This window comes from Cyclopterus lumpus, chromosome 9 (genome assembly GCF_009769545.1).
Source record: "Cyclopterus lumpus isolate fCycLum1 chromosome 9, fCycLum1.pri, whole genome shotgun sequence".
NCBI lineage: Eukaryota > Metazoa > Chordata > Actinopteri > Perciformes > Cyclopteridae > Cyclopterus > Cyclopterus lumpus.
Window position 1 is genome coordinate 8,757,856 of NC_046974.1, and position 27,340 is coordinate 8,785,195.

Here is a 27,340-nt window from a genome sequence, read left to right on the forward strand (position 1 = left end):
GCTTTTTAAGACCTTGTGTGAAGGTAACATCATCAGAGACATTTGCCGACTTTTTTATGTGGTGTTTGGGGAGCTGATGCCGGAGGAGGAGATCCTGTGCTCCTCCTTTCATGTACGGCATTGTGAACAAGTTGAGATCCCCTGTGAGGAAAAGCGTTTCAGGCACAGCTGGTGGGGTGACCTTGATGTGTGTGTGTATCCATGGATGGAATAGTGCTACGTGCTGACGTGTACTTTTTTGTGTGGCCCTCTCGATTAAGAGACTGTCACAGATAATATGAAAATCTAAGTCGGTAGCCGGCGGGAGGTTTGAGGGAAATACACACGCACACGCACACACACACACACACACACACAGCAAGCAGCATATCATCACTCTCGCCTCTCGCGGCGTCAGGGACCAGCGTCGGCTAATCCCTCAATCCTGTAGTCTGTTTTACTGAAAAAAGCGTCTCGACAAGTGCTCCTTCTTTCTCTCTTTTCACATCAGTTGTCGCTATGCTGCAGCTAATAGTTAATCAAGCCCGCAGCCCAATTGGCTCTACGAGTGCACGTTTGCCAAGGGGCCCTGTTGAGTTTGTGCTGTGAAGCACGACGAGCGGGGATGACTGCACTTGGCTGAGGAAGCGAGAGTGTGTGCGCATCCCTGTGCGTTTGTGTGTATCAATTTGTGAGTGTGCTACCCGCGTGCGTGCGATGTGTGTGCGCCCACGTGTGTGTGTTGGTTTGTGTGTGTCCGGGTTGGCCTCCCCACATGCCAGCAGAGAAGCCCCGAGTCCGCTGTTGTCGCACTCTCAGTTTCCACAGTCGCTGTGCCGCTGCAGTGATCTGAATGGTAAGTAGTCGAGTCTCTCTCCATTCATGAGATGGGCTGCATTCAAATTCACGTTCCCTGGAATCCACTGTCGGATCTGCGTTATGAAGGATTAAGGCTCCGGGAGGGCCGGCGGGTTCCAGATACGTGCCAAAACAGGACACCTGCATATGGGCCTGGTGGCTATGACTGGAGATATTAATTAAGTTGTGCATACTTAGATGTTTCCTTTGATGCATTAATATGGATCTCAGCATGCAAATCAAGTCCTTAATTGAAACCCAGCTGAAGTCTGGCCAGATGGCACATTGTTTTGTGCCACCATACCTCATGCCAGTACCTGTCCCTGTCTGCTGCCATGGCCGGTGAGCTTTCATCTCTCCAACAAATACTGTGTGCAACTTCCCCCAACACACACACACACACACACACACACACACACACACACACACACACACAAGCACGCACACACACACGTACACTCACACACACACACACACACACACACACACACACACACACACACACACACACACACACGCACAAAGACATCAACACACACTCACCCACAGTTATGGTAATATCAGTAATTTATAATAATTAAGTATATAATAATAAGTCATTTCCTGCCGCTATGGGGTCTCTCAATCAAAACAAAAAAAGCTTTTAGTTTTCCTTGTGAAACAACAAAATCAATTAATTCTAAAGAAATAGCCCTAGCTATTGTTACGTTAACCTGCTAACTAACCATTCGACTCGGCAACAGAATGTGCAGCAAACAGCAAACACGAGTAAGCGTGGCAAAGAATATTAAACAATAGAGTGGCTCGCCAACGACCTTCCACACTCTCTGACGCATCACCTGGTGTTTCCCGTGTTTCCCGTGTAGTTAGAGCAACAGAGGGCATAAAGGGGACATGACGCGTTACCTTGAATAAAAGTACACATTTTCTCTGGGTTTGAATCTAATCTAGTGTTTTTTTTTAACATTTTAATGCGTAAATGTCACATCGTAACGATCACCTAGCCTATTCTACCCTCATGTAGTTTGTACCTGTGCCGATGAACAGCATGTTGTAGGCCCGCTGGTCCAGGGCGCTAACCCGGTCCACCGCCAGCCTTGTGAAGTTGACACCCTTGGCGAGCAGCAGGGGGCGAGCCAGAGCTTTGTCCTCCGTCAGCGGGTGCTTCTTGGCAAAGTTGAGCGTGGCGTCAGGCAGCTGCAGAGAGCTGTTGTAGCCGGTCTCCCTGTCTGAGTTGGTTATACACTGCGGCACAGACAGAGGACAGAGAGACGGGGGAGGGAATGGAGGGAGGAAAGGAATGGAGGAAAGGACGAAGGGAAGAGCGAGAGGGCCAAGAAGGAGAAAGAGGTGAGGGAACTTCTTAGCTGCAGCTGGCACAGGTTGGCATGGCTTGCTGGCTTTGAGATGACTCCCTCCCTCTTCCCTGTTCTCTCCTCTTCTCCATTTTTATTTCACTCTCCCTTTGAAATCCTTCTTCCATCACACCCTCTGCTTCCTTTTCTTTCGTCCTGGATCATTACCTTCTTTGCTTTTCGTGTCGTGCCAGCTTTTGCTCTTTTCCACTTTCATTGCTACAGTACCCCACGCCACCCGTTTATACTTCCCTCCCTCCCTCTTTCATTATCCCTCCTCTGCCCACTTATGTCTCCTTCTGTGGTGCAGTAGTTAACAAAAAAAAAAAACTGGTGCAAAATCCCCTCTTACATTTTAGAATAATACTCTCGCTTCCTAAAGTTGGCTAGATGGCTTCACTAAACATTACATATCATACGCGCTAGTATTGGGCTGCCAGTTTCTTACCGATCCAGGTCGTGGAACAGGGACAGCACCGGTGTAGCGCCCCCACCTTTGAGACGCCTCCCTGTACTCCTTGTAGGATCCTTCAAACACCTTCTTCACATCACTGATCTGGTACTGGCAAACGGCCGACACGTCCACGTCGCCCCTGAAACATGGCGACAAGGCGGGGGAATTAGCGGTGTGTGGCGGTACAGACTGAGAGACGGATTACCTGTCATACACTTGAAAAAAACCCGTGTCTTTTCAGTCGCAAACAGCTTTTGGTTGCAGCACAAGTAGAGTCACGCACAAATGTGAGCTGTACCATACAGAACGGAATATGGAAAAACACCCAGCAGCAATATTGTGTATACACATATATTGCTATACTGTCACTCGTGGAGTGAGCTGAAATGATAAGATGTTTTGACACATTTCCACTTTTCTGTGGCGAAGCAAAGTGATGTACATGTAATACATTTGCTTGACAGGCCACTGAAATCAATCAGTTGGTGCCGCAGCTCAGGTAATGCATTTAATTTAATGGTACTTTTTTTTTTTACCCAATTTTAGACCCAAAGTGGGACTGAAATTGGGTATTGACGCATGACCCAGGCATATTAAGTCATACTTGCACTGCTCATGTCACAAATATATTTAATTTCCATCCTCATCAGCTGGGACAACACTTTTTTTTAATTTAGCTCTGAACCAGAGTTGGACATGTTGATACAAAAAGGTATATAGTTATGAATTAGCCGCTGACACTGTAGATTTGTCCTGTAAGGAAAGTGCTATCAAGTCTGAAACAGTACCGTTAATGTGCAGCAGTGCCACGGCTTTTAAAAGATGAACATCTAAACCAAAGGATGGCTCTGATGTTTTAGGACGTTAAAAAGCTGGCCTATTCACTCAGATTATGGCTTGAACTCTTGAGTCAGCATTTACATAATGTCCAATTATCTTAATGCCAGGGGACTTTAAGGAATGCCCAGCCAGTCACAGAGAAAAAGGATTAGGCGTCTTTTCAGCTGCAGTAGGAACTCTGAATGGAGAAACAAAGCTTTAAGTTCAAAGCTGGTTCTCTTTGCGATATGATATCTTATTGAGGAACACAAAAGACTGACATCAAAGGGTATTACCCCGGAGATGGAGAAAGTCTCCAACTCTCCTCCCAAAGAGAACCTCCTGCCCTCGCTCCTCGCTATTTCTTTATTGATAAGTAGCTAATTTACACATTACAGTTACATAGTGGTCCAGTCTTTACTCCACTAATAACACCACAGCTCCTGATCAAAACAAAGTTACTATTGTCAACACCAATCACCAGAGTGTTGTTTAATTAACACTTGTGTTGAAGTTTTCTCTTCAGAACAATTAAGCCGGAAAAGTTGATTTGACCCTGAACCACTTATTATCACGCTATAAACGCAGAGCCGAGGACAGTGGACATCAACAGAGTGTTTTCCCTGCTCAGTCTCACGAAGATGTAATTTACTGTTACTAAGCTAACCAGGGATACGATGCATTTCTGCCCTCAAGACAAAACAAAAGGGCAGCCACACGACTCAAATTGGAAGGTATGAGAAGGGATGTAAATAATTAGATTCAACCAATCACTCAATCTCTAGTCTGTTGAAATTCAGGATGGAATATTTGTAGAACAGGTCCTAATGAAAACATTCATTTTCTGTCTCCCAAATGTGTTAAAAATCATCCGACATTAAGTCTGTGTGACATTACATCGCGAAAACATGTTCAAGCATACTCGAGTTGTATCCACTGAAAGTAACTCACATTACTGTCAGTTGAAGGCCTATTATATAAGTCCAATTACACAGTAAATACCTAATCACATTAAGTACATCATTATAAGTATCATGTCAGACTGACTGGCTGACCTGGGATTTTAATCAAAAGCAGAGTAACTGATATGTTGGCAAAGTGATGGAGTGTCTCGCCCAGGCAGCAGATGGCACGGGTAGTAATTAACTCCCATTTATCCGAGGACGACACTTAAATTGAGCTAAAGTCTCTATCAAACGCCTCCGACAGCGGTCGCTCCGACTCACCACTGCGCGTGGAAGATGCCGTAGAAGGTGGTCCCCCTCCAGTCCTGGCCTGGCAGGGTGAAGACAGCCCTCAGGTTGTTGAAGGACACGTGGCGCTCGGGGAGGGAGCACTCCAGCCGGGCTTTCTGGAAGGTGGTCCACTTCTTCTGCAGGGTTCTGGTACCACCCAGATCCCCCTGAGAGAGGACACGTTAGGTCTCATCAATGGCTGATGGGGGTTGAATGTGTGTCCATTATTTTGGATGGTTGGACCCCCCACAATGTGCCTTTACATGTGCATTTTATTCAGTTCATTATTAAGGAGCATTAAGAATAATCAACGAGTCACAGTCCTGTTGCTGCTGTCTTGACGTGGGCTCCCTTAGAAAAACAATAATGATATAAAAATAATAACAACACCAATAATAAATCCTCATTATTATAAATCATAATTTTGATCAGCATTATCAACCTTAGTGTAATTTATTTTTCTGGTTGACAATGTTCTAGTAAGTGCCTTAATTATTATAATACAAATTAGGCCCAATTAGCCACTGTCTATATAAATGCTAAAATTAAAAAAACATGTATTTATTATTATTATTTCTGCTTTTCCTGCACCGTACCTCGAGATCAAAACGGCGTGCTGCAGGAAAAGCAGAAATAATGTTGTGTACCCTTCCACCCTTCCACCCCGACACTGTGCCCATCCTGTAGCTCCATAATCATAAACCTGATCCATGCGAATGAGCTGACCGAACTGTCGGCATGCTGGAAAAACCTCTTAAGGAGCATTTAGACCCTGGGATGTACCCAGGTACCATTGAAATGCAGGATAACAATAATAATACTATTCAATTATACAATAACCATTGCACATTGATGAGCTGTCCCTTTATATAGGACACTGTGGGCTCAAAAGAGGCCTGTCTGCCACATGTGTCTTATTGCTATCATCTTCAGAGATTGCAGAGGCTGTAAAAAGGAAGGAAAAAAATAATAAAGCGAATGCTCATAATACAGTAGAAAGATACAGACACTGTGCCGCGGCTGCTACAGCAACATCAGCAAGAGCGGCTGAATTGTTGATTGCTTTAGTACACATCATGTGTGAGCATCTGTTTCTAATTCCATTCAAAGAGCTTTATTGTTCATCACAACGCAGACATGAAAGGGCACTTAGCATAAAACACTGCATATATTGTACACTTAATTAGACACATCTCCTCAGACAGTTAACAATCTATTTTGCTCAGTTTAAAGCTGACCAAGATGATATGTCTGCGTGTGTAACTGTAACGTGACAGTAAACCTTCGCTGCCTTGACTACAAGGTCCCGAAAGCCACACGGAAATAAAAGTAGCCGCTGTCTTAAGTCCCAGCGAGTGGCTCCTCCTCGCAGCGAGAAGCACCTCTGATGTGTGGCCATAATCACCGTGGTATATCAGACCTAATCAGTTATCCTAATGAGACAATTCATTAAGCAAATGAAAGCATTCATTACCAAATAGCTCCATGTCAATGTAATTGTCTTCACGTAACACATTGTTTTGTAAATGGTTGTTTAGTGGAAATTCAGGGTGGGACGAATTAAAGCGCAGGACAGCTATTTTCTCTGCGCAGCCTTTGCTTAGTGCTTAATTCTGGTAATTATATAAAAGCTTGAAGAAAATGTGTCTTATTACATGTATCAGGTCATGCCTGATGCAGAACGTGTACAGAAGGTTTCTATCACGTTCCACACACCGCTTTGCATGAGGTAGATGGAGTTGATGATTAAATGGATGCATGCAGGTTTATGGAAGTTCAGAGATGTAAACATGTGAATGCTTATCTTTTGAGCCCTTTTGAGAAATTGCGTGTTAGCTGTCTAGAAAAAGCTGTGTGTTCTCAGTTGAGGCAGTTTGTATCGCTTGCATTAAAATCCACCAGCAAGCGTCGTTGGATCTGAACTGAAATAAAAACAACGCCATTATGTCCACTTAGCTCTGTAAGTAAGTGTGATTTATCAGATTTACGGCTATATATATTTACTTAATGTACACTGGAGTTGTTAACTCCTTATATGGGCATCTCCTGTTGAAGTCTGTAAGTCCAGAACCGTTAGCGAGTGCTGTCTCGTACTATTAAGTTCTCGGAAACAGCTGCCAAAACAGCTGGAGAAAACCCGAAACAGCTGATTTCAAGCCAAGCATGCATGAAACTGTTTTGCAGACAAAACTAGTGTTTGGGCTTACAAACGTCCCTGTGCATTCTGAAATAGTCACGTTCAGATTGGTTTGAATTAGGTTTTGTCATTAATACACTTCCACAGACGCACACAGCAGTCTGAAGAAGACCGTTTTGGGAGGATCCTAATTGAATCTGGTCTGATCAGTTGTGATTATCAGCTGGTGTATTTATTACCTTGCAGACTCGGGCCACTCTGGCCACAGTGAGCTCGGTGTCACAGTCCAGCTCCAACGCTCGCTCACTGAAGAAGAAGTAGATCTTGTCGTCGTCCCCTTCTTTACTGCCGCTGCTCTCCCTCACCAGGGCTGAACCCACAAAGTCCGGCTCTGCACACACACACACACATGCGGAGGTAAGTATCCAAACGGGTATTGACACACACATCAAAACGGAGCAAATGGTCCAAGCCTCTCGGTGCTTTTGAACTGAATCACACACACATAGACACACACGAGCGCCACACCTCCGTCTTATTCCTTCGCCGCCTCTTCTCACCTCTCTGTCTATTTTCTATCAACACTCTGTCCTTCGCCTCATCTCTCCTCCAGTCATTTCTCGCCCACTGTCTCTCTATTAGCGCCCCATTTTGTGTCTCTCACTTCCTCCCAACCATTCCCATCTTTCTCAGATTCTCTCTATATCCAGCCCTAATAAGATTTCGATTGATATGTTTTGAAAAAAGGCAGATGCATGCATTCAACACGAAAGTCAGCCATATAATGCTGAAGTATGTTTTCTTTTCTAATTACAAGGATACAATTTTCCCTCCAGATGGACGGTTCTTTTGGGCAAAAAAAAAAAAGCATCTGAAGCAGTATTTTACACCATCTTGGGACACTACAACTCTCTACAGAAACCCAGGCCAATTAAATGCTCTCAGGCTGGTTAGATGCTGCTTAAATTAAGGTGAGGCCAGCTTCATTGGTCTAGTTTTTAATAAAAGCTCAGTATCAGCATGAATAACAAACACACATCGATCCGAACCTCAGCCTCATCTGTATGTTCCTCCTCCCTTCCCTCAATCTTCCATTCCTGTTCTTTCATCAGACATTTTCCCTGCTGTGACTTCATCCTATTCTCTCCCCTTCATTTTTCCTTTCTCCACCTCCTATCCCCCAAAAGATAACGATCCTTCGCTGTAGCCAAGCCCTACGCTTCATTTCCTGCAACACATTTCTTTTTTACCCCCCTCTTGTTCTTTTGCATGTTTCTCGCTCATACTTTTTCTTTTAATGAAACTTTGTTAAAAAAAAGCCTGCGTTATCTCTAATGCGATTCATTTTATTTGAATACATATTTAATCTGTCAGTGTTGCACAGTCTTGGAAAACTTGAACTGGTGCAGCATATTTAGATTCATAATTATGGAATAGATTTTTGTCCATAAATTTGCTTCTGAACATAATTGTCGAATACAAGTGTACAATTGTGTGAATAATTATAGTGCTTTTATCGCCTTTCCAAAACCAAAACACACGTCCAGAGTAAAAGTGTAATGAACAAAGGCTCCAAACTGGCAATTAACTGAGACGTAAGCTAGCTAACTACCACTGGATGGTAGCCTACGCACTCTGCAGCTAACCTGCAGCAGCTAGCATATCATTAGCTACCCATTACCCGAGATAGCGGTAAAAGTTAAAGTTTCTACTTCTTCTCGAAGACTAAATGACACACATTGTTTGGATTTCACCTCTGTGTTGCTTCTTGTTTCCACAGGAGCATTCAAACAAGGTTACATTAGGACAACATTAAATGTTAATGAATTCTCGACATGAATTAATGTGCTATAAAACTAGGGCAAATGAGCTAAGAGGAAAGCAACACTACCCTTTTGTCTTTTACATGCCCCATTAACTGGCGAGGATACTGATCTGGGACATGCAGCTTTTAGCGTCGGTCTTCCAGCATTACATCATGTATGTAGCCAATAAGTGCAGATTAACCATCACTTTACATTCGCTTTGAAAAGCTGATCAAATGTGCAAACAACGGTTGTTATTTTAGCCAACACATTTATGGGTTGTCAGCCTGCTGTGGTTTATTTCTGTACTAGGCCTGAGTAGTAAATGTTCACTGAGCAAACAAACAATTCAATAATCTTTCCAGCCGTCCCCTCAACCTTAACTTCCCAGATTAACGCTTTCTGTCCCCTTTTCCACTTACCATTGAGCCAGGCAGGCAGGTATTCACTCTTCATGCTGTAGTGCTGTTGGCCCAGGTTCCTCAAAATGACCGGCTCTGTACCCAGGAAGTTGTTGAGCGTTGCCGAGTACAGCTCCTTATCTGTAACAACAACATGCAAACTTTAGTTTAAATCAGTTTTTTTTCAGCCACAATTGTACAGGCCTGAGAGAGGGACACTGGTTCAGCAGCGAGCCACCAAACATAATAGAGAACGGGCGCCTTTAAGGTCAGAGAAGATGTTCACACAAAAGTTATATACAAAACAGATGCTGCAGAAGTGGGTTGTGGAGATTTGATAGACATGTTATGCTTCCGTTAGAGCTGCTCAGATGGAACAAGCGGAGCGGACTGTCGGTTGATTGTCGTTGATTGATATGACTCCGTTTCCAATGAATGACTGCTCATGCATCTCTGTTTTAACATGATCCTCTAATAAACGTTAGGCTCGTTCAGAAACACTTAAAGTGGCGGTTTTCTTTTCGATCCTTTTACATTTGGTAAACTAGAACGGGCACTCGGTAGAGCGCATACCTTCGCTGCAGCCACTTTTTGGTACTTGGCATGAGAGTGTGGGGAACAGTAAATTGATGTAACTTGATACCAGATATTGTGGTAAACATCACAAAAGAATTATGTATGAACATCAGCCTTGATTTATTAATTTCGAAAGAAAACCATTGATGTATCGTGAGTCCCTGACCTTTGACCCCCATTTCGCTAACAAGGGTAATGACGGCATTGTGTCGTGGTGGATATCACACGATTGGGCATTAAGTTCTGAACATTTTGGCATTAGTATCATGCAAATTAGACACAAATTAAAAACGCTATGGTAAAAAGATGATTTTGACATTTTTATGATTTTGACCTTTGACCCGATCGCTCCCAAAATCTAATCAAATGGTCCCCGGATAACAGCCAATCATCCCACCAAATTTCATGCGATTCGGTTTAATACTTTTTGAGTTATGCGAATAACAAACAGACATATTTACAAATAAATACACAGCGATCAAAACATAACCTCCGCAAAAGTATTTTGCGAAGGTAATAATGATGTCATAGAACAGTGAGCGCAACCTGAACAAATTGACTTTCCACATTAAGGTATATTTGCATGTGTTTGCTGGAGAAATCTAACAGCCAGGAGTTCTGAGCATACAAGTCACTCAAGGCTAAATACTACGCTGTCTGTGGTTGTGGACAGTACGTCAAATATCATGACATAAATGAAGAGTTTTAAGTTTTAAAGTGGTAGGCAACGCGTTTAACAGCCATGGACGCCGCACAGTGTTTTAATTAAACAAGTGACAGTGATAACCCGTGAGTCTCGGCCAAATGTTTCCTTGGTTGCTCGAAGTGACAAGAGCTGTTGAAAACATGCTCCAACCACACAATCTGATGCTGTTGACAGTTCAAAATTGATATTTAAAGCTCGCTTGCTCGTCTGGATGGCCGGGGTAAAGCACCACCTCCGTTGCGAGTATTTTCGCCTGAACACGGAGTAGATGAAAACATACGGTCATTTGCATGCATTCCCACTGACACTCACCCACTATCAGACCAGTATGACCCTTGGCAGGGTCATATGGGCATTTACCCTTCCCATCCTCCAGGGCTGCAGTGTTGACGGTAAAATAGTCGGCGTTCTGCAAGCACACACAGGAACACAGGTGTTTTGTGGTCAGTGTGTAGTATGACCCACATGACACAGCTGCAAGCTCCGTCTGTCCTTTCTGAGAACCACAGCTCCACCCCTGGTCATGTTGTCCTATCGCATCAGTGTCACGTATATGCACACACACACACACACACACACACAGACAGACACACACACTAACCCAGCATGGGATACTGTTTTCCATTGCATTTATTTTTACATTTTATCACACAGTGGTCTACGCCTGAGGTCAGATGGCCGACATCTCAAGTTGACACCTGTCAACATTGGTTTACAATAACTCTGTCAAGGGAAACACACACACACACACACACACACACACACACACACACACGCACACACACACACACACACACACACACACACACACACACACACGCATAGTTACCACGTAGGTGCATTTGGGCTGGAAGGCGTAGGTGCCGCAGGTGTAGAGATGCGTGTGGTTGTAGCTCTGCAGGAAACGGATGTAGTTGAAGCACTCGGTCTGTGAAGGCGAGAGGAGGAACTGTTAGAATGCTGCTGTTTGTTGGGCAGGTGAAGCTTTTGTCTTCTGTTAAGGTGAAGTCTATTCTACCATGAAGGCTCTCGGTATGCTCACACACACCTGTGAGATTTAGCTTTAGTCTAATGCTTCAGTGTGACTTATTTTAATTAAATTCTCATTTACTTGTAATACCTCAATAACCTTGAGACTAGATCATGTTTGCTGATTATATCCTTTTATTAAAAATGTGTGAAATCAGTTGGCCAGTCAGTGGTTGAGAGGATCTTTTGGAGCAACATTTGACTTGAATTTTTTTTATGTCTATGAATTCATTCAATCAACATTGTTAGTGTCTCATTGAGCACATCCCCCTAAAATATGATGTAAACACAATATCTAAGTAACCTTTAAACTGAAGAAAAAAACGACATGTTTCCATTCAAAAGATATGTGTGTAATTAGCAGTGTAATATATATGCAATGTTTTATGGGTAGTGCCCTTCAATGTCTGCGCTGTGATGAACAATAAAGCTCTTTGAAGGGAATTGAAAACAGATGCTCACACATGATGCGAGAGGAATGAATAATTCAGTGCATCCACTTGATGTTGCTTTCACAGCAGCAAAACTATATCTGTATCCCAAGGCTGTAATAGGGGCAATATTATTTTTCAAAATTCATTGAAACAGCTCCTGCAATCAGTGAAGATGATTGGGATGAGATGTGTCTGACAGACACTACAAGATGACATAAAAGACTTAAGTATAACGGTCAGTGTAGACATAAAATAAATTCCTGTCATATAAAAATATTTTTTTAACGCTCCTGTGTGAAACATCCTCATTTCTCAACGTGTTTTTCCTTTTCTTTTTTCTTGGAGTCAGTTTTAGTTCATTACAGCACACTAGTGAACTATTTCCCCTTCTGTTTAAAACCACATCAAAGGTTATAAATTTAGCACTGTGTGTTTCTTTAAAATATTCAACCCAACTGTACATAATGCAGTGTAAGCCGAGGGAAGCAGAGCAGTTCACTATCTGTGTTCACCAACTGATGGTGAGAACAGCAGGCTCATGCTCGGACACTGTGTGCGTTAGAAGAGTTACTTCTCTGTTAAATATCATCATGTTTGGAATAAGTCAAACATCATTATGAGATTTGTTACGTTTAAAAAAAACAAATCTGATGGAAATACATCTCCGACCATGGTCCATAATTATAAGAATGCAGATATTAAAATGAATAGTTCCTTGCTGAGAGTTTGACGAGGAGATGGATACCACTCTCGTGGATCAGGTGTTTCTTTTATTTTAGACTCTTTTTGGAGCAGAACCCCCTTCAAAGTGGCTGATCCTATAGCCCCATGTGGAAGATGCACATTCCCTGTGTGCTAATGTGAGTCCCAGACTCACTTGACAAAATGTAATTGAGTAAAGTGAAGTGTTCATGTAAACTACTGTCTTAAAAAACGACTTCCACTGTGCCCCGGAGCAAGGCCGGTGACCCCAACCACTCTGACACGCTGTCAGCTACAATCCGGGGTTACCTGGTTGTTCTTCCCCTTGGCAACACACTCCTTCTTCTTGTCCTGCGGAGCCGGCCAGTCGATCTGGAGAAAAGAGAGAGACAGATACGATGTGGGCGACATGTTGTCTTCGGGACCGATGCTGTCTGCCTTTGGGCCTGTGAGTAAATGCATCCTGCAAGTACCGATGTATCTCTACATCGTGCTCATTCGCTGGCATAGAACTTACAAAATAAATATATGTGGAAATGACATCACCTCATGTCTTTCTAAAAGGGTGCACTAAGAGGAGACAGCGTGGCAACAAACAGCTGTTTTTGCTTAACTCAACCTATTTAATACACGCCTGGCCACTTGCTGCTGTTCCTATAGCAACAACTACAGACGCACACAAAATTATTACTGTATTTTGGTACTGAAAAACATACATTTAGCAAATAATGGGCCCCAATGACAGAAGGCGCATACTTTTCAACAGGTTGAACGTGTTTTCTGAAGTTACACTAGTTCACCTTGAACGGAAGATACAGTTAAAAACAGTTTAAATAGTTAAAATAGTCCACAGACTGAGTCCCGCTGCAGAGACCCGGGTTCAGTCCCTGGCAGCGGAGCCTCTGAGTTAGTGGAGGAAGGAAACTGAGAGGTCTTTAGTGCAGCAACATCCCATCATGATTATACCATTGTTTAAAGGATCAAAGACTGACAGGCAGTCAGTGTGTATCATAGTGCACCTGAAGGAAGTATTACTTCTGGGACAAGCTTTTGTCCTCCAAAAAGTAAAAGTCTGCTGAAACAAGTGGGGAAGCAAATTAAAAAAAGAGCCGTGCACATTCTTCCACACTTCACACATGTTCATATTTCGCTTCACCGCTGACCTTTTGTTGGTTGCTATTTTGTGTTATTCACAGTAGCTGCTTTTTTAATGGCTATGTGACACATGACTGAACTTTGCTCCGTGGACAGAGGTCCAGACCTCTGTCTAAGAGGTTTCCACATCATTAGAAATAATTACACTGGTTATTACAGGCAGAGAGCTGCAGCAAATTCAATATTAAACTTTGATTTACTTGAGTGGGTTTAAGCGAACAGCAATCAAACAACGAGTCGTTGCCGTGTACAGAGTGAGCGTCACAAACTAGACCTAAAATACTGACTTTTATATATTATAATAATATAATGAATCATTAGGATCAGTGGCTTTGACATATCACCTGCGGATCTGTGGTTTACACTAATGCACTGGAGTTTTTTTAAGAGAGACGAGATAAAATGAAGCATAGCAACACCTGCAGTCACTTCTAATTTGTTCCCAAGGGATTCTCATTAGTCCCTAGTCACTGTTTACTTTATTATCTATTGAAGAAACCCAACCTTTAATTTTTTCCACACAGATCAGGTATTTTACAAAAAAGCACCAGGCAGCAGTAGAAGCAGCAGAAGCTCTCCGTGCTAATGCCCGACGACCTACAAAAACAAATCTGCCGAAGTAAATGTCCTCTTCACAATAACACGTGGCACGAATAATAAGCTCTTTTCAGGTTAGCGTCATAGAGACGGTCTTTGTGCGACAGATAATTGTAGGAAGTAAGTACGGTTAATGAATGGCTCATAAGCATCTTACACTGTCAGTCCCAACCGATGAAAAAGAAGCCTTCACTTAGGGAAGCACGGTTTGAGCATCTTGAAAACCCTCTTCTAAGCTCCGATGTTTTATCTCATACAGTGTGTCGCTTAGGCCATTAGCTAATGAATACACAAAGTACAGTGGTTCCAGGGCAGCTCAAACCCTAAAAACTAACGTGGAGAGCAAGGACAGCTGGATATATGTGAGCCGGGATTCTCGTCATTCGAACATTCGCAACATTTTGTACTTTTAAAAAAATGCTGGAGGTGAAACGGTGCATTTACGTAGCGAGTTTAGTCTCAATTGTATCAGCGGTGTCTGAGGCACCATTCGCGAGAATGACTGAACACAATTAATAAATGAAAAACAGAAGGAACATAACTTATACAACTGACGTGGGAAAGAACATAACCTAAATAATGTAAGAGGAAGCACTTCAAGACCACCAGTGAGAGCTGCCTTGTTTCAAACACCGAGAAAACACATCCCTTGAAAAATATGCAGAAGGAGAAAGACGGCCGTGAATGTAATGCCGGGAGACGGCGAGCGAGTGAGACGGCAGCGAAAGGAAATAAAATCGGGGGGGAGGGCTGAGGGAGTGATGGGCAGATGGTGGCAGAGGGGACGCACCATTCCCTCGTCTTCACACTGCCATTTTTTTGTGTTGGCTCCTTCCCACTACACTGCACGCTAGGGGGCTGACAACAGGTGGTCTTATCATTACTGTAAGACTCATCAGCCTCACTCAAACAGCCACAGCCTGCGTTGCGTGTGACAGTGTGTGTGTGTGTGTGTGTATGGGCAACTAATAACTGCTCATTACGGCACTAAATCAGATAACAATTCCCAGGCTGCTGCCGGCTGCCTGCTACACCTTCATTGGACGGCTGCAATTGTACTGATTCCAATATGGACCAATTATTGAGGGAGCGAAGCAAAAGCAGACTGAGTCTCTGAGGCCGTAGCATCTCTGCGTGTGTTGGTGTGTGTGTGTGTGTGTGTGTGTGTGTATCAGGTCAAGTCAAGGGTATTTATAGAGTGCTTTAAACAAACATGTTTGCCCCAGAGTGCTTCACAGAAAAACAAGATACGCAAATTAAAACGAGGGCAATAAAAAATGTGATTGAATAAGTGCATCATAAACTCTTGAGAAACCGGACCAACGCCTGTGAAAGTGTGTGTGTGTGTGTGTCAGAGTGCCTGTTCACTCCCACGCATTCACCGTGGATATGTTTGTGCTAACAGAAGTGAAATATTGGAGCCAATAGCCCCGCACATTAGGATTTTAATATTTGGCAGCGTACTCACACTATTGCTGTTGGAGGCTTTTAGCGACAGAAAACATAAATAACTTCAAATTAAAGCAATAACTTGTGAAAAAACATCTGAATTTAGTCCAAAATATATATAACTCGATCATGTAAAAATCCCTTTTGCTTATTAACAATAACTCTTTATATTATAAGACCTTGTTTTTGTAAGTTTATGATTTTTTTCATGGTTTGATTTAGTTTGAAGATTTCATGTTTGGCACCTAAAACCGACCTTTATCATCTTCCATAAAGAAGTAGATTTGTTTTTACATTCCAATTTCATTTAACAAACGATATTACTAATGGAAATATTCAAGCTATGATATTTTGATATTTTTTATATGATTTTTCCTTAAAAAAAGAAATGAATAATACATGTGGCTGTTTTCTGCTTTTGAAAAGTTGACTTTTATCTAAGAGCTGCAATAAAAACATTTTATTATATTTTTGACCTTTTAAGGAGGACATTAAACTGCTTGTCATCTCGTACATTATTAGCTTGTACAAGGCCTGAACATTTAATAAAAGAAGTACAGTACAGGCCAGACCAATAAAGAACCCAACAACCATATGACTCAGTTGACTTTATTATGGTACGATTACTGGGGAGTTCTTTGATTGTCTGCCAGAAACAATTTTTTGTCTGTGTTCTGAAATGTCCTTGAGTCCGAGAATTAGCCAAAAAAAGGATAAAATAGGGTCAGTCTAAGTTAATAGACAGCAAAGAAGTGTGGCAGAGATTATGCTCCATATTTTTTGCCCCTTTCCTGCATATTCAAGCTGAACCTTTTCAATAATAATTATATCACAGTTGATATCATAATTGAATTTGGCGTATTTAAATGAAGTATTTTAAATGTGTGTTTATCTCTTGAGCCAGCGCTCAGTAACCAGGCTGCGCGGGGGAGACCGATGCTTTTTGTTCCTGAACCGTCCATCACCAAGCCTTGTGATATTAAATCTCATGCGTTATCATTTAATGTCTCACATTTCTACAAAAGCCTTTCAGACCGTGTGGGCGTGTGCAGTGGCAGTTAGTCAGAGGCTGTATTGTGTGGATACAATTGCTTGTCTTGAAATCCTTCCTATCCTTCCCATATTGAAGTTATGGCAAATTGTAAAATACAGCTTTTAACGTGCTGTGTGCGTGTTACCTGAGGCCGGAGCTGTTTGCTGATGTCGTTGGGGTCCAGGGCGAACAACGCCTCCCGCGCTCCGACGTACAAGACCCTCTCGTGGTCTGACAGAGTCAGCATGCTGTAGTTGAACACTCCCTGGATGCTGAACCTGGCCATGCTGTCCAAAACATCTGGAGAAAGACACAGAGGGGCATGGTTACATTGCTGATAACTCATAGCTCCGCTCATATTTCCTTTCGACTGATCTGTTGACAGACGACAGAACAAAACCTGAGAAGAACATTTCACACTTCCCTTGTTGGAATTGGTTGATGTCTCATCTAATTCGCACTGTCGAGCCTCGCCTACTCCCCCACCTCTCTTGCTCAATGTCATCCGTTCTGCACGTTACGGTACATGGTACACTTTACCCACATCTTTGCTTTTCATGCACATCTTTCTTCTTCACAACATGCACGAGCTCCTGCTCAATTTAACCCCGCGGCAATATCCGCTCACAAACGTCCACCATCTCAGCTTCCACCTGTCGGTATTTCTACAATCCACTACGTAGTTTCTACCTCTATTTAACCCCCACAGCTGAGCTATTCAACATTTAATAATGAAAAAAAAGAGAGGAGATTTTCATGTCGAAGATGTGGCTCAAAGTCGCAAAGATGCTGAAGATCCAGATATTTCCTTCAGGAGTTGGAAGGAAAAAACAGCCTAAAGGAGAGTGACGAGAGGCCTTATTTACCAGGGAACCAGAAACAAAAGGAATACTAATGTGTCTGTTGGATGTGTCATTTATAAAACAATGTTTACATATTATTGCACTGCCCACGAGTGCCCAAAAATATCAATTAATTCAGGAATGGGGAGGCGCCCTGGACACTTCCGGGACCCTTGCACGGGCCACACCCATCTTTGAACTCTGCCCTTGTTTTGATCTCATCAACACATCCGATGTTTCCTGACTGCATATTGCAGAAATATAAACACCGCAGTACTTAAAACTGCCTCTGTGGTAGTTTACAACAGGTGTCTGCAGGATCACTCTCGAGACTCATAAGGTGAATAAAATCCCAGCGTCACTGTCTGGCTGGCAATCAACACAACACATCAACTCAACGGATAATATTTTAAAAAGAGATCACTTTTTTCTTACTAAATGCTCTCACGGTTATAACTCATAATTGAGTTTGCTGGAAATAGCCGGAGTATCTGGCTTTAAGATCTGTTGTAAATGAGTCTTGCGGGATGGACCGCGGCACTGAAAGCTTCCCAAGCTCGGTATTTACTTTAAGGACCTGAAGCAGAAGCCGGTCTTCAAGGCAAGTCTGATAAGTTCCAGATCTGCATGTCAGAGGGGAGATAAGGTGGTCTTCTATTTGGAGAAGCTGTGCAAATAAACAAGAAGCAATATTGCACTTGCCCTTCCCGCCCTCGTTTTGATGAAGAGTGCAGTGACGTGTGCCGTTAAAGTTATGAATCTAACAGCAGAGTGAAAGCAGCATCTAGAGCTTTTAAAGAGGCGCCACATTGATGAAACCATGATCTCACGCTGATAGAAAGCATAATCTGCAAAATCTAAATCTTTTTCTTCTTTTCTTTTTACGATAAAATAAACTAACCGTCAACAGCTTCAATCAAGCATCGCTTTAATGTGAGCTTTAAAAGTCAGCTTGTTATCGAGCCAGCCGCCAAGAGGTTTGTTTTCATGCACTTAATAAATAATAAATCAATAACCGTTCCTTTAAGAATAGCCATTTTCAAATTGAGAAAATCGGCTAATCTTGTTTTTGTAAAACTACCTAAATTGTTTTTTGCCTCAATTGGACACAGCTTTTAGACTAAAGATTGTTAAAGGACTCGTACACTCAGCACTGCAGCATTAGGGAGAGAGCAGCTTCATCAAGGCGACATACACAACAGGGATTTAGAGGCAGCCTTTATGGCAAACGGGAAAAGGAGCTCCAACATGGACAGAATGCAGAGCATAAGAACATTGACAATGGGAGGTGTGATTAGATTAGATGGCTCATTATGTGTGCCACACATCTTGATGCAAATTACATTTTAATAAAAGCCTAAATGAGGCCTTTTACTCTGATTAGACTATCACTCAAGAGTATTAACGGAGTGTTAGCCTCCTTGTAAACCAAGTTATTGATCCTTTGACATCAAATAACTGACTCGATGTGACTGACTTCTCGGGGCTGTCTGATTTGTTTCGGGAGAGTGCACATTTTTGGATTGTTTCTGATTCCCGCACTCGCATACTGACAAAAACAATCTCAAAAAGGTTAGGAGAAAATCACAGAATGGTCTTTGCGCGTTCCCCATCTGCAGAGTTTGTTGAAAAACCAGAGCAGAACTATTTTCCATCAACATATAAAATAAGATGCACACACACAAACACACACACACACACACACACACACACACACACACACACACACACACACACACACACACATTACATTACATTACATGTCATTTAGCTGACGCTTTTATCCAACGCGACTTACAATAAGTGCATTAAACCATGAGTCCAAACTCAGAACAACAAGAATCAAGCATCAAGTACAATTTCTTCAATAACGTCAAACTACAGAGTACTATCCGGAAGTGCCATTTAAGTGCTACTAAAGTGCTAAACAACAAAGTGCTATCAGTAAGAGACATTTAAGTGCTACTAAAGTGCTACTACGGCTCTACCTTCCCTATTCAAGGTATAGTCGAAAAATATGTGTTTTTAGTTTGCGACGGAAGGTGTAGAGACTTTCTGCTGTCCTGATGTCAATGGGGAGCTCGTTCCACCAATGAGGAGCCAGCACAGCAAACAGTCGTGATTTTGTTGAGTGTTTAGCTCGAAGTGAAGGAGCTACAAGCCGATTGGCAGAAGCCGAGCGAAGTGAACGAGCTGGGGTGTACGGTTTGACCATGTCCTGGATGTAGACCGGACCCGATCTGTTCGCAGCACGGTACGCAAGTACCAATGTTTTGAAGCGGATGCGGGCGGCCACCGGTAACCAGTGAAGGTCGCGGAGGAGCGGAGTAGTGTGGGTACATTTCGGGAGGTTGAAGACCAGTCGAGCAGCTGCATTCTGGATGAGCTGTAGAGGTCGAATGACATTAGCAGGTAGACCTGCCAGGAGGGAGTTACAATAGTCCAGCCGTGAGATGACCAGAACCTGTGCCGCCTTCTGAGTGAGAAGGGGTCGTATTCTCCTGATGTTGTACAGCATGTACCTACAGGAGCGTGCTATTGCGGTAATGTTGGCAGTCAGGGAGAGTTGATTGTCGAGTGTCACACCGAGGTTCCTGGCAGTCAGAGTCGGAGCCAGCACTGAGTTGTTGAAGTTAATAGTCAGGTCGTGTGTGGGAGAGCCTTTTCCTGGAAGGAAGAGAAGTTCAGTCTTGTCCGGGTTAATTTTCAGGTGGTGTGCGGACATCCACTGAGAGATGTCGGTCAGACAGGCAGAGATTCGTGCTGCTACCCGTGTTTCAGATTAGGGAAACGAGAGGTTGGGTGTCGTCAGCATAGCTGTGGTAGGTGAAGCCATGCGAGCGAATGACAGAGCCGAGAGAGTTGGTGTACAGAGAGAAGAGAAGAGGACCAAGGACTGAGCCCTGAGGGACCCCAGTAGTCAGAGGACAAGGCTCAGACACAGATCCTCTCCAGGTTACCCGGTAAGTGCGGTCGGTGAGGTAGGATGAGAAGAGTGAGAGTGCGGTGCCTGAGATACCCAGGTCCTGGAGGGAGGAAATAAGGATCTGGTGGTTCACTGTGTCAAAGGCAGCGGTGCACGCGCACAGGCTGTACAAATCCCCTGACTAGCATACAGACAAACTCGTGGTGCAGAGCAGATGCAAGACAGGAGGAGAGAGAGAGAAAGAATGGTGTTTAGTTTTCATTATCCACACTCTTGTTGCTTGTAATGTCACCTTGTCTCCTCTCTCTCACTTTATCTGGGCTGATAGAACGTGTGAACAACGCGACAGCCCGCACTGCACGTAATGCAATCTCATAAATTGAATATGAATATTCCTTTTTTTGTTTTTGACAGCATGAATATTTTCTCATCTTTTCGCTGTTTCCCCCGACTGAAAATAGCAGCTGAAAATCCGGAGAGGGAACGGCAGGAGCTGGTGTGATTTATGGTGTGACTAACCGCTCATGTGATGCTGTGGCCTAGTTGGGACTAAATAGACTTTTATACATGCTGCAAGATGTACTGGATGAAGGAGCTGTGTGTGTGTGTGTGTGTGTGTGAGAGAGAGAGAGAGACAGAGATAGATTAAAAGTGAGGCATGTTACTGAGAACCTCAAACAATCAACTTAAAGCCAGTTTGGGGAAGATTATTTTATCTTCAAATGTGTTATTTGCTTCAAAAATGTCTGTCAACACAGCAATGAAAATGAAGACAGCCAGACATCTGTCCCGTGACAGTTTGAAAAAGCCTCCAAAAGTATGTCATTTTAACCCCTATCTTTTTTTCTTTCTAGTCTAGTAATAATTGTTTTTTTTCAGGCCGCTAGTCTGTAAAATTGTAACACCAAAATGTGCTTTTCTTTCTAATTTCAAGGAGCAAGATCCAAAATTGGGAGCATTTTGATTGCATGTCAAGGGCTCTCAGCATGTCAACAACGAGGCTCACAGTTAACGGCGCTAACAATGCAAACTACGGCGAAACTAAGGCGCATTATCAGCCGTATTTGAACAGCTCAGAGAAGCTAACCAGTGGAGCACACTCACGTGCACTAACATGCACTAAAAGCATGCATGGACAGCCCAGCTATGTCAACAAAGCAAAGACAAGCTCGGATAACAACACACATGGAGATGGAGAGCGACTTCATTCTCTGCTCAGTTAGACATCCACTCCACCATATCTTTACATATATAATAGTTGTTTGCTGCTATATCGATGCTCTGAATGTTAAATACAACTCCTTCAACATTCAATACGTTTAGTCTAACTGCACAACAGCGGTCTGATTCGACACTGCACATCTGTCACATGATAACAAAAAGGTTTCTTTCTAAAAGAAAGTTTCTTTTGCAACATGAGTTTTGAGTGCTCAAGTGGTCTTGGAGAACTACACTGGGAAATTGTCTACTTTAAATTTTCATATAAAAAGATACAAAACGTTCAAAGTTTTAGCTGTTAACGCCAGAATTGTTCTGAAAACGCCTAAAAGCCTCTCAGAAAGCATTTTGACCATCGTGCCACAATTAAACCCTTCTACTTAAGCTTGTGTGTGTGTGTGTGTGTGTCTGTGTGTGTGGATGTGTGTTACCAACAACCGGCAAACATATAAATCTGTTCAAGATATGGTAAAAGAAACCAGAGAGGTGACACGATGCACAGGAGGATGGAAGGAGAGATATAGAGGGAAGGAGGGAATAAGTAATCAAAGGAAGGGATAAGTACTGAAGTCAGCTTATTATGTGAAGAGCAGTGGTGTATAAACATTGGAGGGTATGCACGGATGAGGGCGCTTGATGAGCGAGAGAAGAGAGAGAGGCGGCATCCTCAGGGGAGAACTGAGCACATCTGCTGTGTTCCACACAGCCGGGCAAGAAAACTCCAGAGCTGACACACTTTCACTGACACACACACACACACACATGGTCTGAACACATGAACACACACAGAATACACAAAGTTTACGGGTAAGCTAAAAGACACATTGGCTTTGCACACACGCACACTCGCATGCAGAGCTCTGGATAGTTCTCCAGGGTACCTGCTCAGTCACTTGAACATCTCTCCACCGACGGAGGGAAAGTTTTGCTCCGAGTGGCTTGTTTGAAGTGATCATCGGCTCAGTCATTAAGAGGTGATACGGGCAGAAGCACTTCCCATCTGCCACCACTCTGTGGCAGCCCTGAGGCTATCTGCTGTGTGTGTGTGTGTGTGTTGTAACCTGAGTGGGTGTGGGTGTCCCTACAACAGACACAAGGTTGTCCACACCTGTGGGTCATCCCTATATATATGCAAGTGAACAAGTGCATATGTAATTTTTGAAGGACGGTGTGTGAGCTTAAATTTATGTAAACACCATCTGCAGGTTTAAGAGAAATCGTATTTGATGTTTTCACAGCTGTGGAGAATTGACTAAATAAAAGAGGCAATGATGACATAAAAGAAACCCCATTAAAATTTCAAAGCATAAAGGATTCATATTATACAACTCGCAATGCGGCACACAACACTGTCCTTCACCTTATTCTAAAAATAATCTGTATTGTAAGACATTTGAAAACTGTTTCAAGCTTTTTACTATAGGACTGTTTTGAGAGTTTGAGACTTTCCATCATTTCAAGGACCTTGTGTGTGTGTCTGTCTGTGTGTCTGTGTGTGTCTGTGTGTGTGTGTCTGTATGTGTGTGTGTGAGTGTTTCTGTGTGTGTTTGTGTTTAAGAGAGGTTTGGGTTAAATTACAAGGCCTTTGATGCTTCTAGACAACAGTTTGTAGGGCGCAGAAGAAAAGAGAATATAAATAAAAGCATGAATAAGAAATGGAGGGCAGAGACGAGGAGAGGCATAATGAGTCCACCAGATGAGGAGAAATACAAACAAAAGGGTAAATAGAAAGGGAGAATACAGATGATTGTGAACTCAGAGGGCTTGATCGAGGTCAGTACCACTCGAAACAGAACTGATCAGAGATCAGGACCTCTTCACTGGCTGTGTATGTGTTTGAGACTGGGGTAAAAAGAAGTATGAGCATTTCTCTACGTGAGAGGACTAAATATTGTTGAAAGAACAAGGCACATTTAAATAAAGAGATGTTGGGGATTTAAAAAGAAAAGAAAAAGATGTTTTCCACTATTTATAGGGTGAAGTTAATAGCAAATACACGGCTGTATCATCCTAAAGGTTTTGCTCATTGAGTGAGCTATAGGCTGTATATGAGTCGAGGATATACTTCACATTTCTTCTGACCATTTGAAAAAAACGTTTTTGGATTGATTTCCTTTCTTTCAGACAGACATTCTGTTCTGTTCCTTTCATTTCTACTCAAAAAGGCAGAAATGCATCATAATTGAGAAAGATAAACCATCACAGTGAACCTTTTCTACCAAAGACCAGTGAAGCTTGACCTCCACCAGCAGCCGGTTGGCTAACAGACAGGAAACCGCCCGACTCTGTCCACAGGTAACGACGTCCACCGACCAGCACCTCGAAAGCTCGCACATAAACATATCATATCTCATTTGTTTCTGTGTAAAACTCACTGGCGGCTGGCAGAGACTTCATATTTAGTGTACAGGCATTGTAGGGAGAGGTGTCAATCTTCTCATCGAGCTCTCGGCAGGAAAGGGATTTAGCATATTTCCCAAATAAAGAAACAAGACCATTTGCAAAAATGTCCTCCATTGAAAGGTTTGCTTAAGTAAAAGTGCAGGAGTATTTAAAGCAAAATGTACTGTAGGTATCAAAAGTAAAAGCATTATGCAGAATAAAATCCCCTTTCACGTCGTATATCATTATGTATTATATTATTGAATTATTATTAGTGATGCAAAGGTGATGTGTGTGGGCAGCGTGTTCATTTTCTAGCTTGTTGAGGCAAAGCTTACAGCTTTATATACTGTTGTTTAGCTTATTCTCACAGTGCCTTTAAACTCACCATATGTATAATCTTAATCTTCAAAGTAAAGATACATTTAGTGGAGTAAAAGCTAAAATATTTCCCTCTGAAAAGTTGTGGTGTTGAAGTAGGACAACATAGAATGTCACAGTACTTTTAGAAAAGTACTGTGACATTGCAGTTCTACTTCTTTGGCTTTTTGGAATAACATCTTCCTACTTCGGTCATGACAGACTGTGAGCTTCTGCTCGAGTGTCCTTGAATGCACCAACAGGGAGAATTGTCCCACAGTTCCAGCATACAACTGCAGTGTCGTGCAACAATAATGCAACTGCAGACCAAACATTATCAAGACGTAGCAAACAGAAACCCAAGGCCTCCTGAATCTAGTCAAGCTGTGATAGGATGTGACTCTGCGGGCAAAAACGTGTGTGTTAATATGGTAGCTTCAAGGTGACATTAACAGCCTGGTCTCTGGGTCATGTTCACAGCTTCACCATCCTGCTCAGCCCAAATCATACCAGGCCAAACCGAGCCAGACCGAGCAGAACTCCGATGTGGGGTTGAGGAGGAGGGGCCTGTTGCCGAAAAGGTCTCGCGCCGGGCCTCGTCCTCTGTAATCTGCCTCCAGCGGAGCTCCAGCCTCCCTCTCCCTGTCTCCTATAAATACATCCAGCCTCTGCATATAGCTTGCAACCGACGAGCCACGCACTCACCAAACTATGATTAAAGGCCTATTTTAGGGAGAGCTTTGAAGCGGCGACAAACACCGAGCGAGAGACAGAGACAGACAGACAGACCGAGGAGGGAGAGACGTTGTGCAGCGCCCACACACACACATGCAGATGTACCCGAGCGTGTGCACACACACACACGCACACAGAGCCTCGTTAGATCCTCATCTGAGCAGGTACCCTCTTTGAAGGAAGAAAAAACAACACTGTGCACACAAAGGCACACACACTCCCACGTGGATGCATAAGCTTTGTCTGCCGAACAGATGACAAGTTCACAGGAGAGTCAGGCGTACGACAGAATGAGAGCAAGGATACAGAGAGACACGAGAAATGGAAAGATATACATGCCGGTACCAACTAGATCAGCAAGAATATACCTTTTCGTCAACTGTGTTTTGAATTGAGGTCATTATGGACGATCTGCCATTGTGAAATAAGAATAAATGAGATTCATAGGATCATTCAACACAGGGAACTCCTGTACTTCAGTCGCTTGTAACTGAATCAGAATGCCATGAAGAATAATAGCAAGTATACACTGATAAAAGAACATGTTTTTAAGCCAAATAATTACTCGGCTCTGCATTGGCTTACATGTGTAAGCTGTTGTTCGTTGTTTATGAAGCATTTTTTATATTTCCAGTACAGCTTTTTCATAAACAGTCATGCCAATACAGAGCCATTGAATTCAGCCGAATTGGTAGAGCAAGATGAAGGGACGGGAGAGTGGGAGGAGAGGAAGTGGTAAAAGTGGATTAACACAAGAACGGAACAAGTGAGCCTAGTAGGGGGATGGTTTTCAGAGAGGAGGGATGGGGGGATGGGGGGGGGGGGGGTGGAAGTTAGAAGATGAAAGCAGCGGTGGGGGGAGGGGGGTTGAAACAGCCTAGCTCAGTGGGGGATCGCTATTGCAGCCCACAACAAGCTGAACAAATCATCAAGAGCTGGTTGATGCCACAAGTGAGGTTTTTCCACTCCAGCGTCATGGTGCAACATGTATGACTGGTACAGCAGCGGGCACGAGCTGGGGAGACTTAGACCTTTTTGTACGATGTTGTGGTGATGACACACACACACATAAAGATAAATAAGCGGGTGCCTGTGGAGCTCAGCGGGTGCAGCTATAGTTTGTGAATTTGATTCACTGAACAATTTACATGCCAACAATCAGAAGTATTTGTTGATTCAGAAGAACAGTGAATTTCTGCCCCTCGAGTCCTCGCACTGGAGACACTCAAGGCTGGGGTTTGAACCAGCAACCCGAAAGAGCTTACGGTTTAAGGCAAAATCCCATTTTACCACCGGAGCTACAACCTCAAGCAGTAGATTTCTACTACTTATTACTCAGGTCTTTTGAATAAAAGGTACTCATGGTGTAGTTATTGTGCATACAGGGCAAAATAGAAATTTCCTATCCAACAATCAGTGGAGGAGGCCAACATGTGCAGCTGTGTGAGTCACAACATGTGGTCTTGTTCATTCAGAAAGCTGCTCGACACAGTAGATTCCTGCTTGTGCTTCAAATTCATTATTCTTGCACATGATTTGTATCCCTTGTGCTGCATGAACAGTTTTGAGACCTGGCACCGCGTCTTTTCATTTCAATTCAAGAACTAAATGAATGGATGAAATATTTTAGTGCAGAAAATAGCAACAAAAAAACCCAATTCTTCAAATTGCTTCTTTTTTTTTTTTACCCGACGCGTACAACTATTACGACACTCTACGTGGCCGAGGTTATGACGCAAGTAAAGCAGGTGGTGTCGTATAAAGACAGCTGCGCTCGCCTCTCATGTGAAACCGAAGTCTAAGTTGGCTTATTTTGAGTCACGTAACATTACTATGCTTCGGTAACGTAGCACAGTTACGTAGCATACCTAGCGTTACCATGTTGCGTAACATGGCCAACTAAACAACGTAACAAACAAAGGTTAACCCAAACTACAATCTCTTCCTAAACCTACCCAAGTTGGTGAAATGCTGTTTCGCATGTGATTGAACAAATATCGAGTGTTATCACAATGTTTAATGTCAAAAATGACGCATTTGATTTACGCAGAGGGATTATGAGCGGCAGTGTTTCGTATAATGTCAGCGGTGGCACTACTACTACTACGAGAAGGTGCTTTGGATAAGAGCAGCCGCCGAGTGGCATTTCCATT

General features: G+C 43.0%; 1 protein-coding gene across 2 annotated transcripts in view; it reads right to left on the reverse strand.

The window, feature by feature from the left end:
- The window catches only part of sema4c (sema domain, immunoglobulin domain (Ig), transmembrane domain (TM) and short cytoplasmic domain, (semaphorin) 4C), an 82,041-nt gene that overhangs the window by 9,495 nt on the left and 45,206 nt on the right, over nucleotides 1-27,340 (reverse strand). For both annotated transcript variants that reach the window (XM_034542644.1, XM_034542643.1), the window contains exons 3-11: nucleotides 16,870-17,024; nucleotides 12,800-12,862; nucleotides 11,155-11,253; nucleotides 10,638-10,734; nucleotides 9,065-9,184; nucleotides 7,077-7,228; nucleotides 4,692-4,867; nucleotides 2,641-2,785; nucleotides 1,869-2,082 (exon numbers count right to left, since the gene is read on the reverse strand). In XM_034542644.1, the coding sequence (XP_034398535.1) occupies nucleotides 1,869-2,082; nucleotides 2,641-2,785; nucleotides 4,692-4,867; nucleotides 7,077-7,228; nucleotides 9,065-9,184; nucleotides 10,638-10,734; nucleotides 11,155-11,253; nucleotides 12,800-12,862; nucleotides 16,870-17,024 (1,221 nt within the window). The remainder of the gene's footprint in view (nucleotides 1-1,868; nucleotides 2,083-2,640; nucleotides 2,786-4,691; nucleotides 4,868-7,076; nucleotides 7,229-9,064; nucleotides 9,185-10,637; nucleotides 10,735-11,154; nucleotides 11,254-12,799; nucleotides 12,863-16,869; nucleotides 17,025-27,340) is intronic.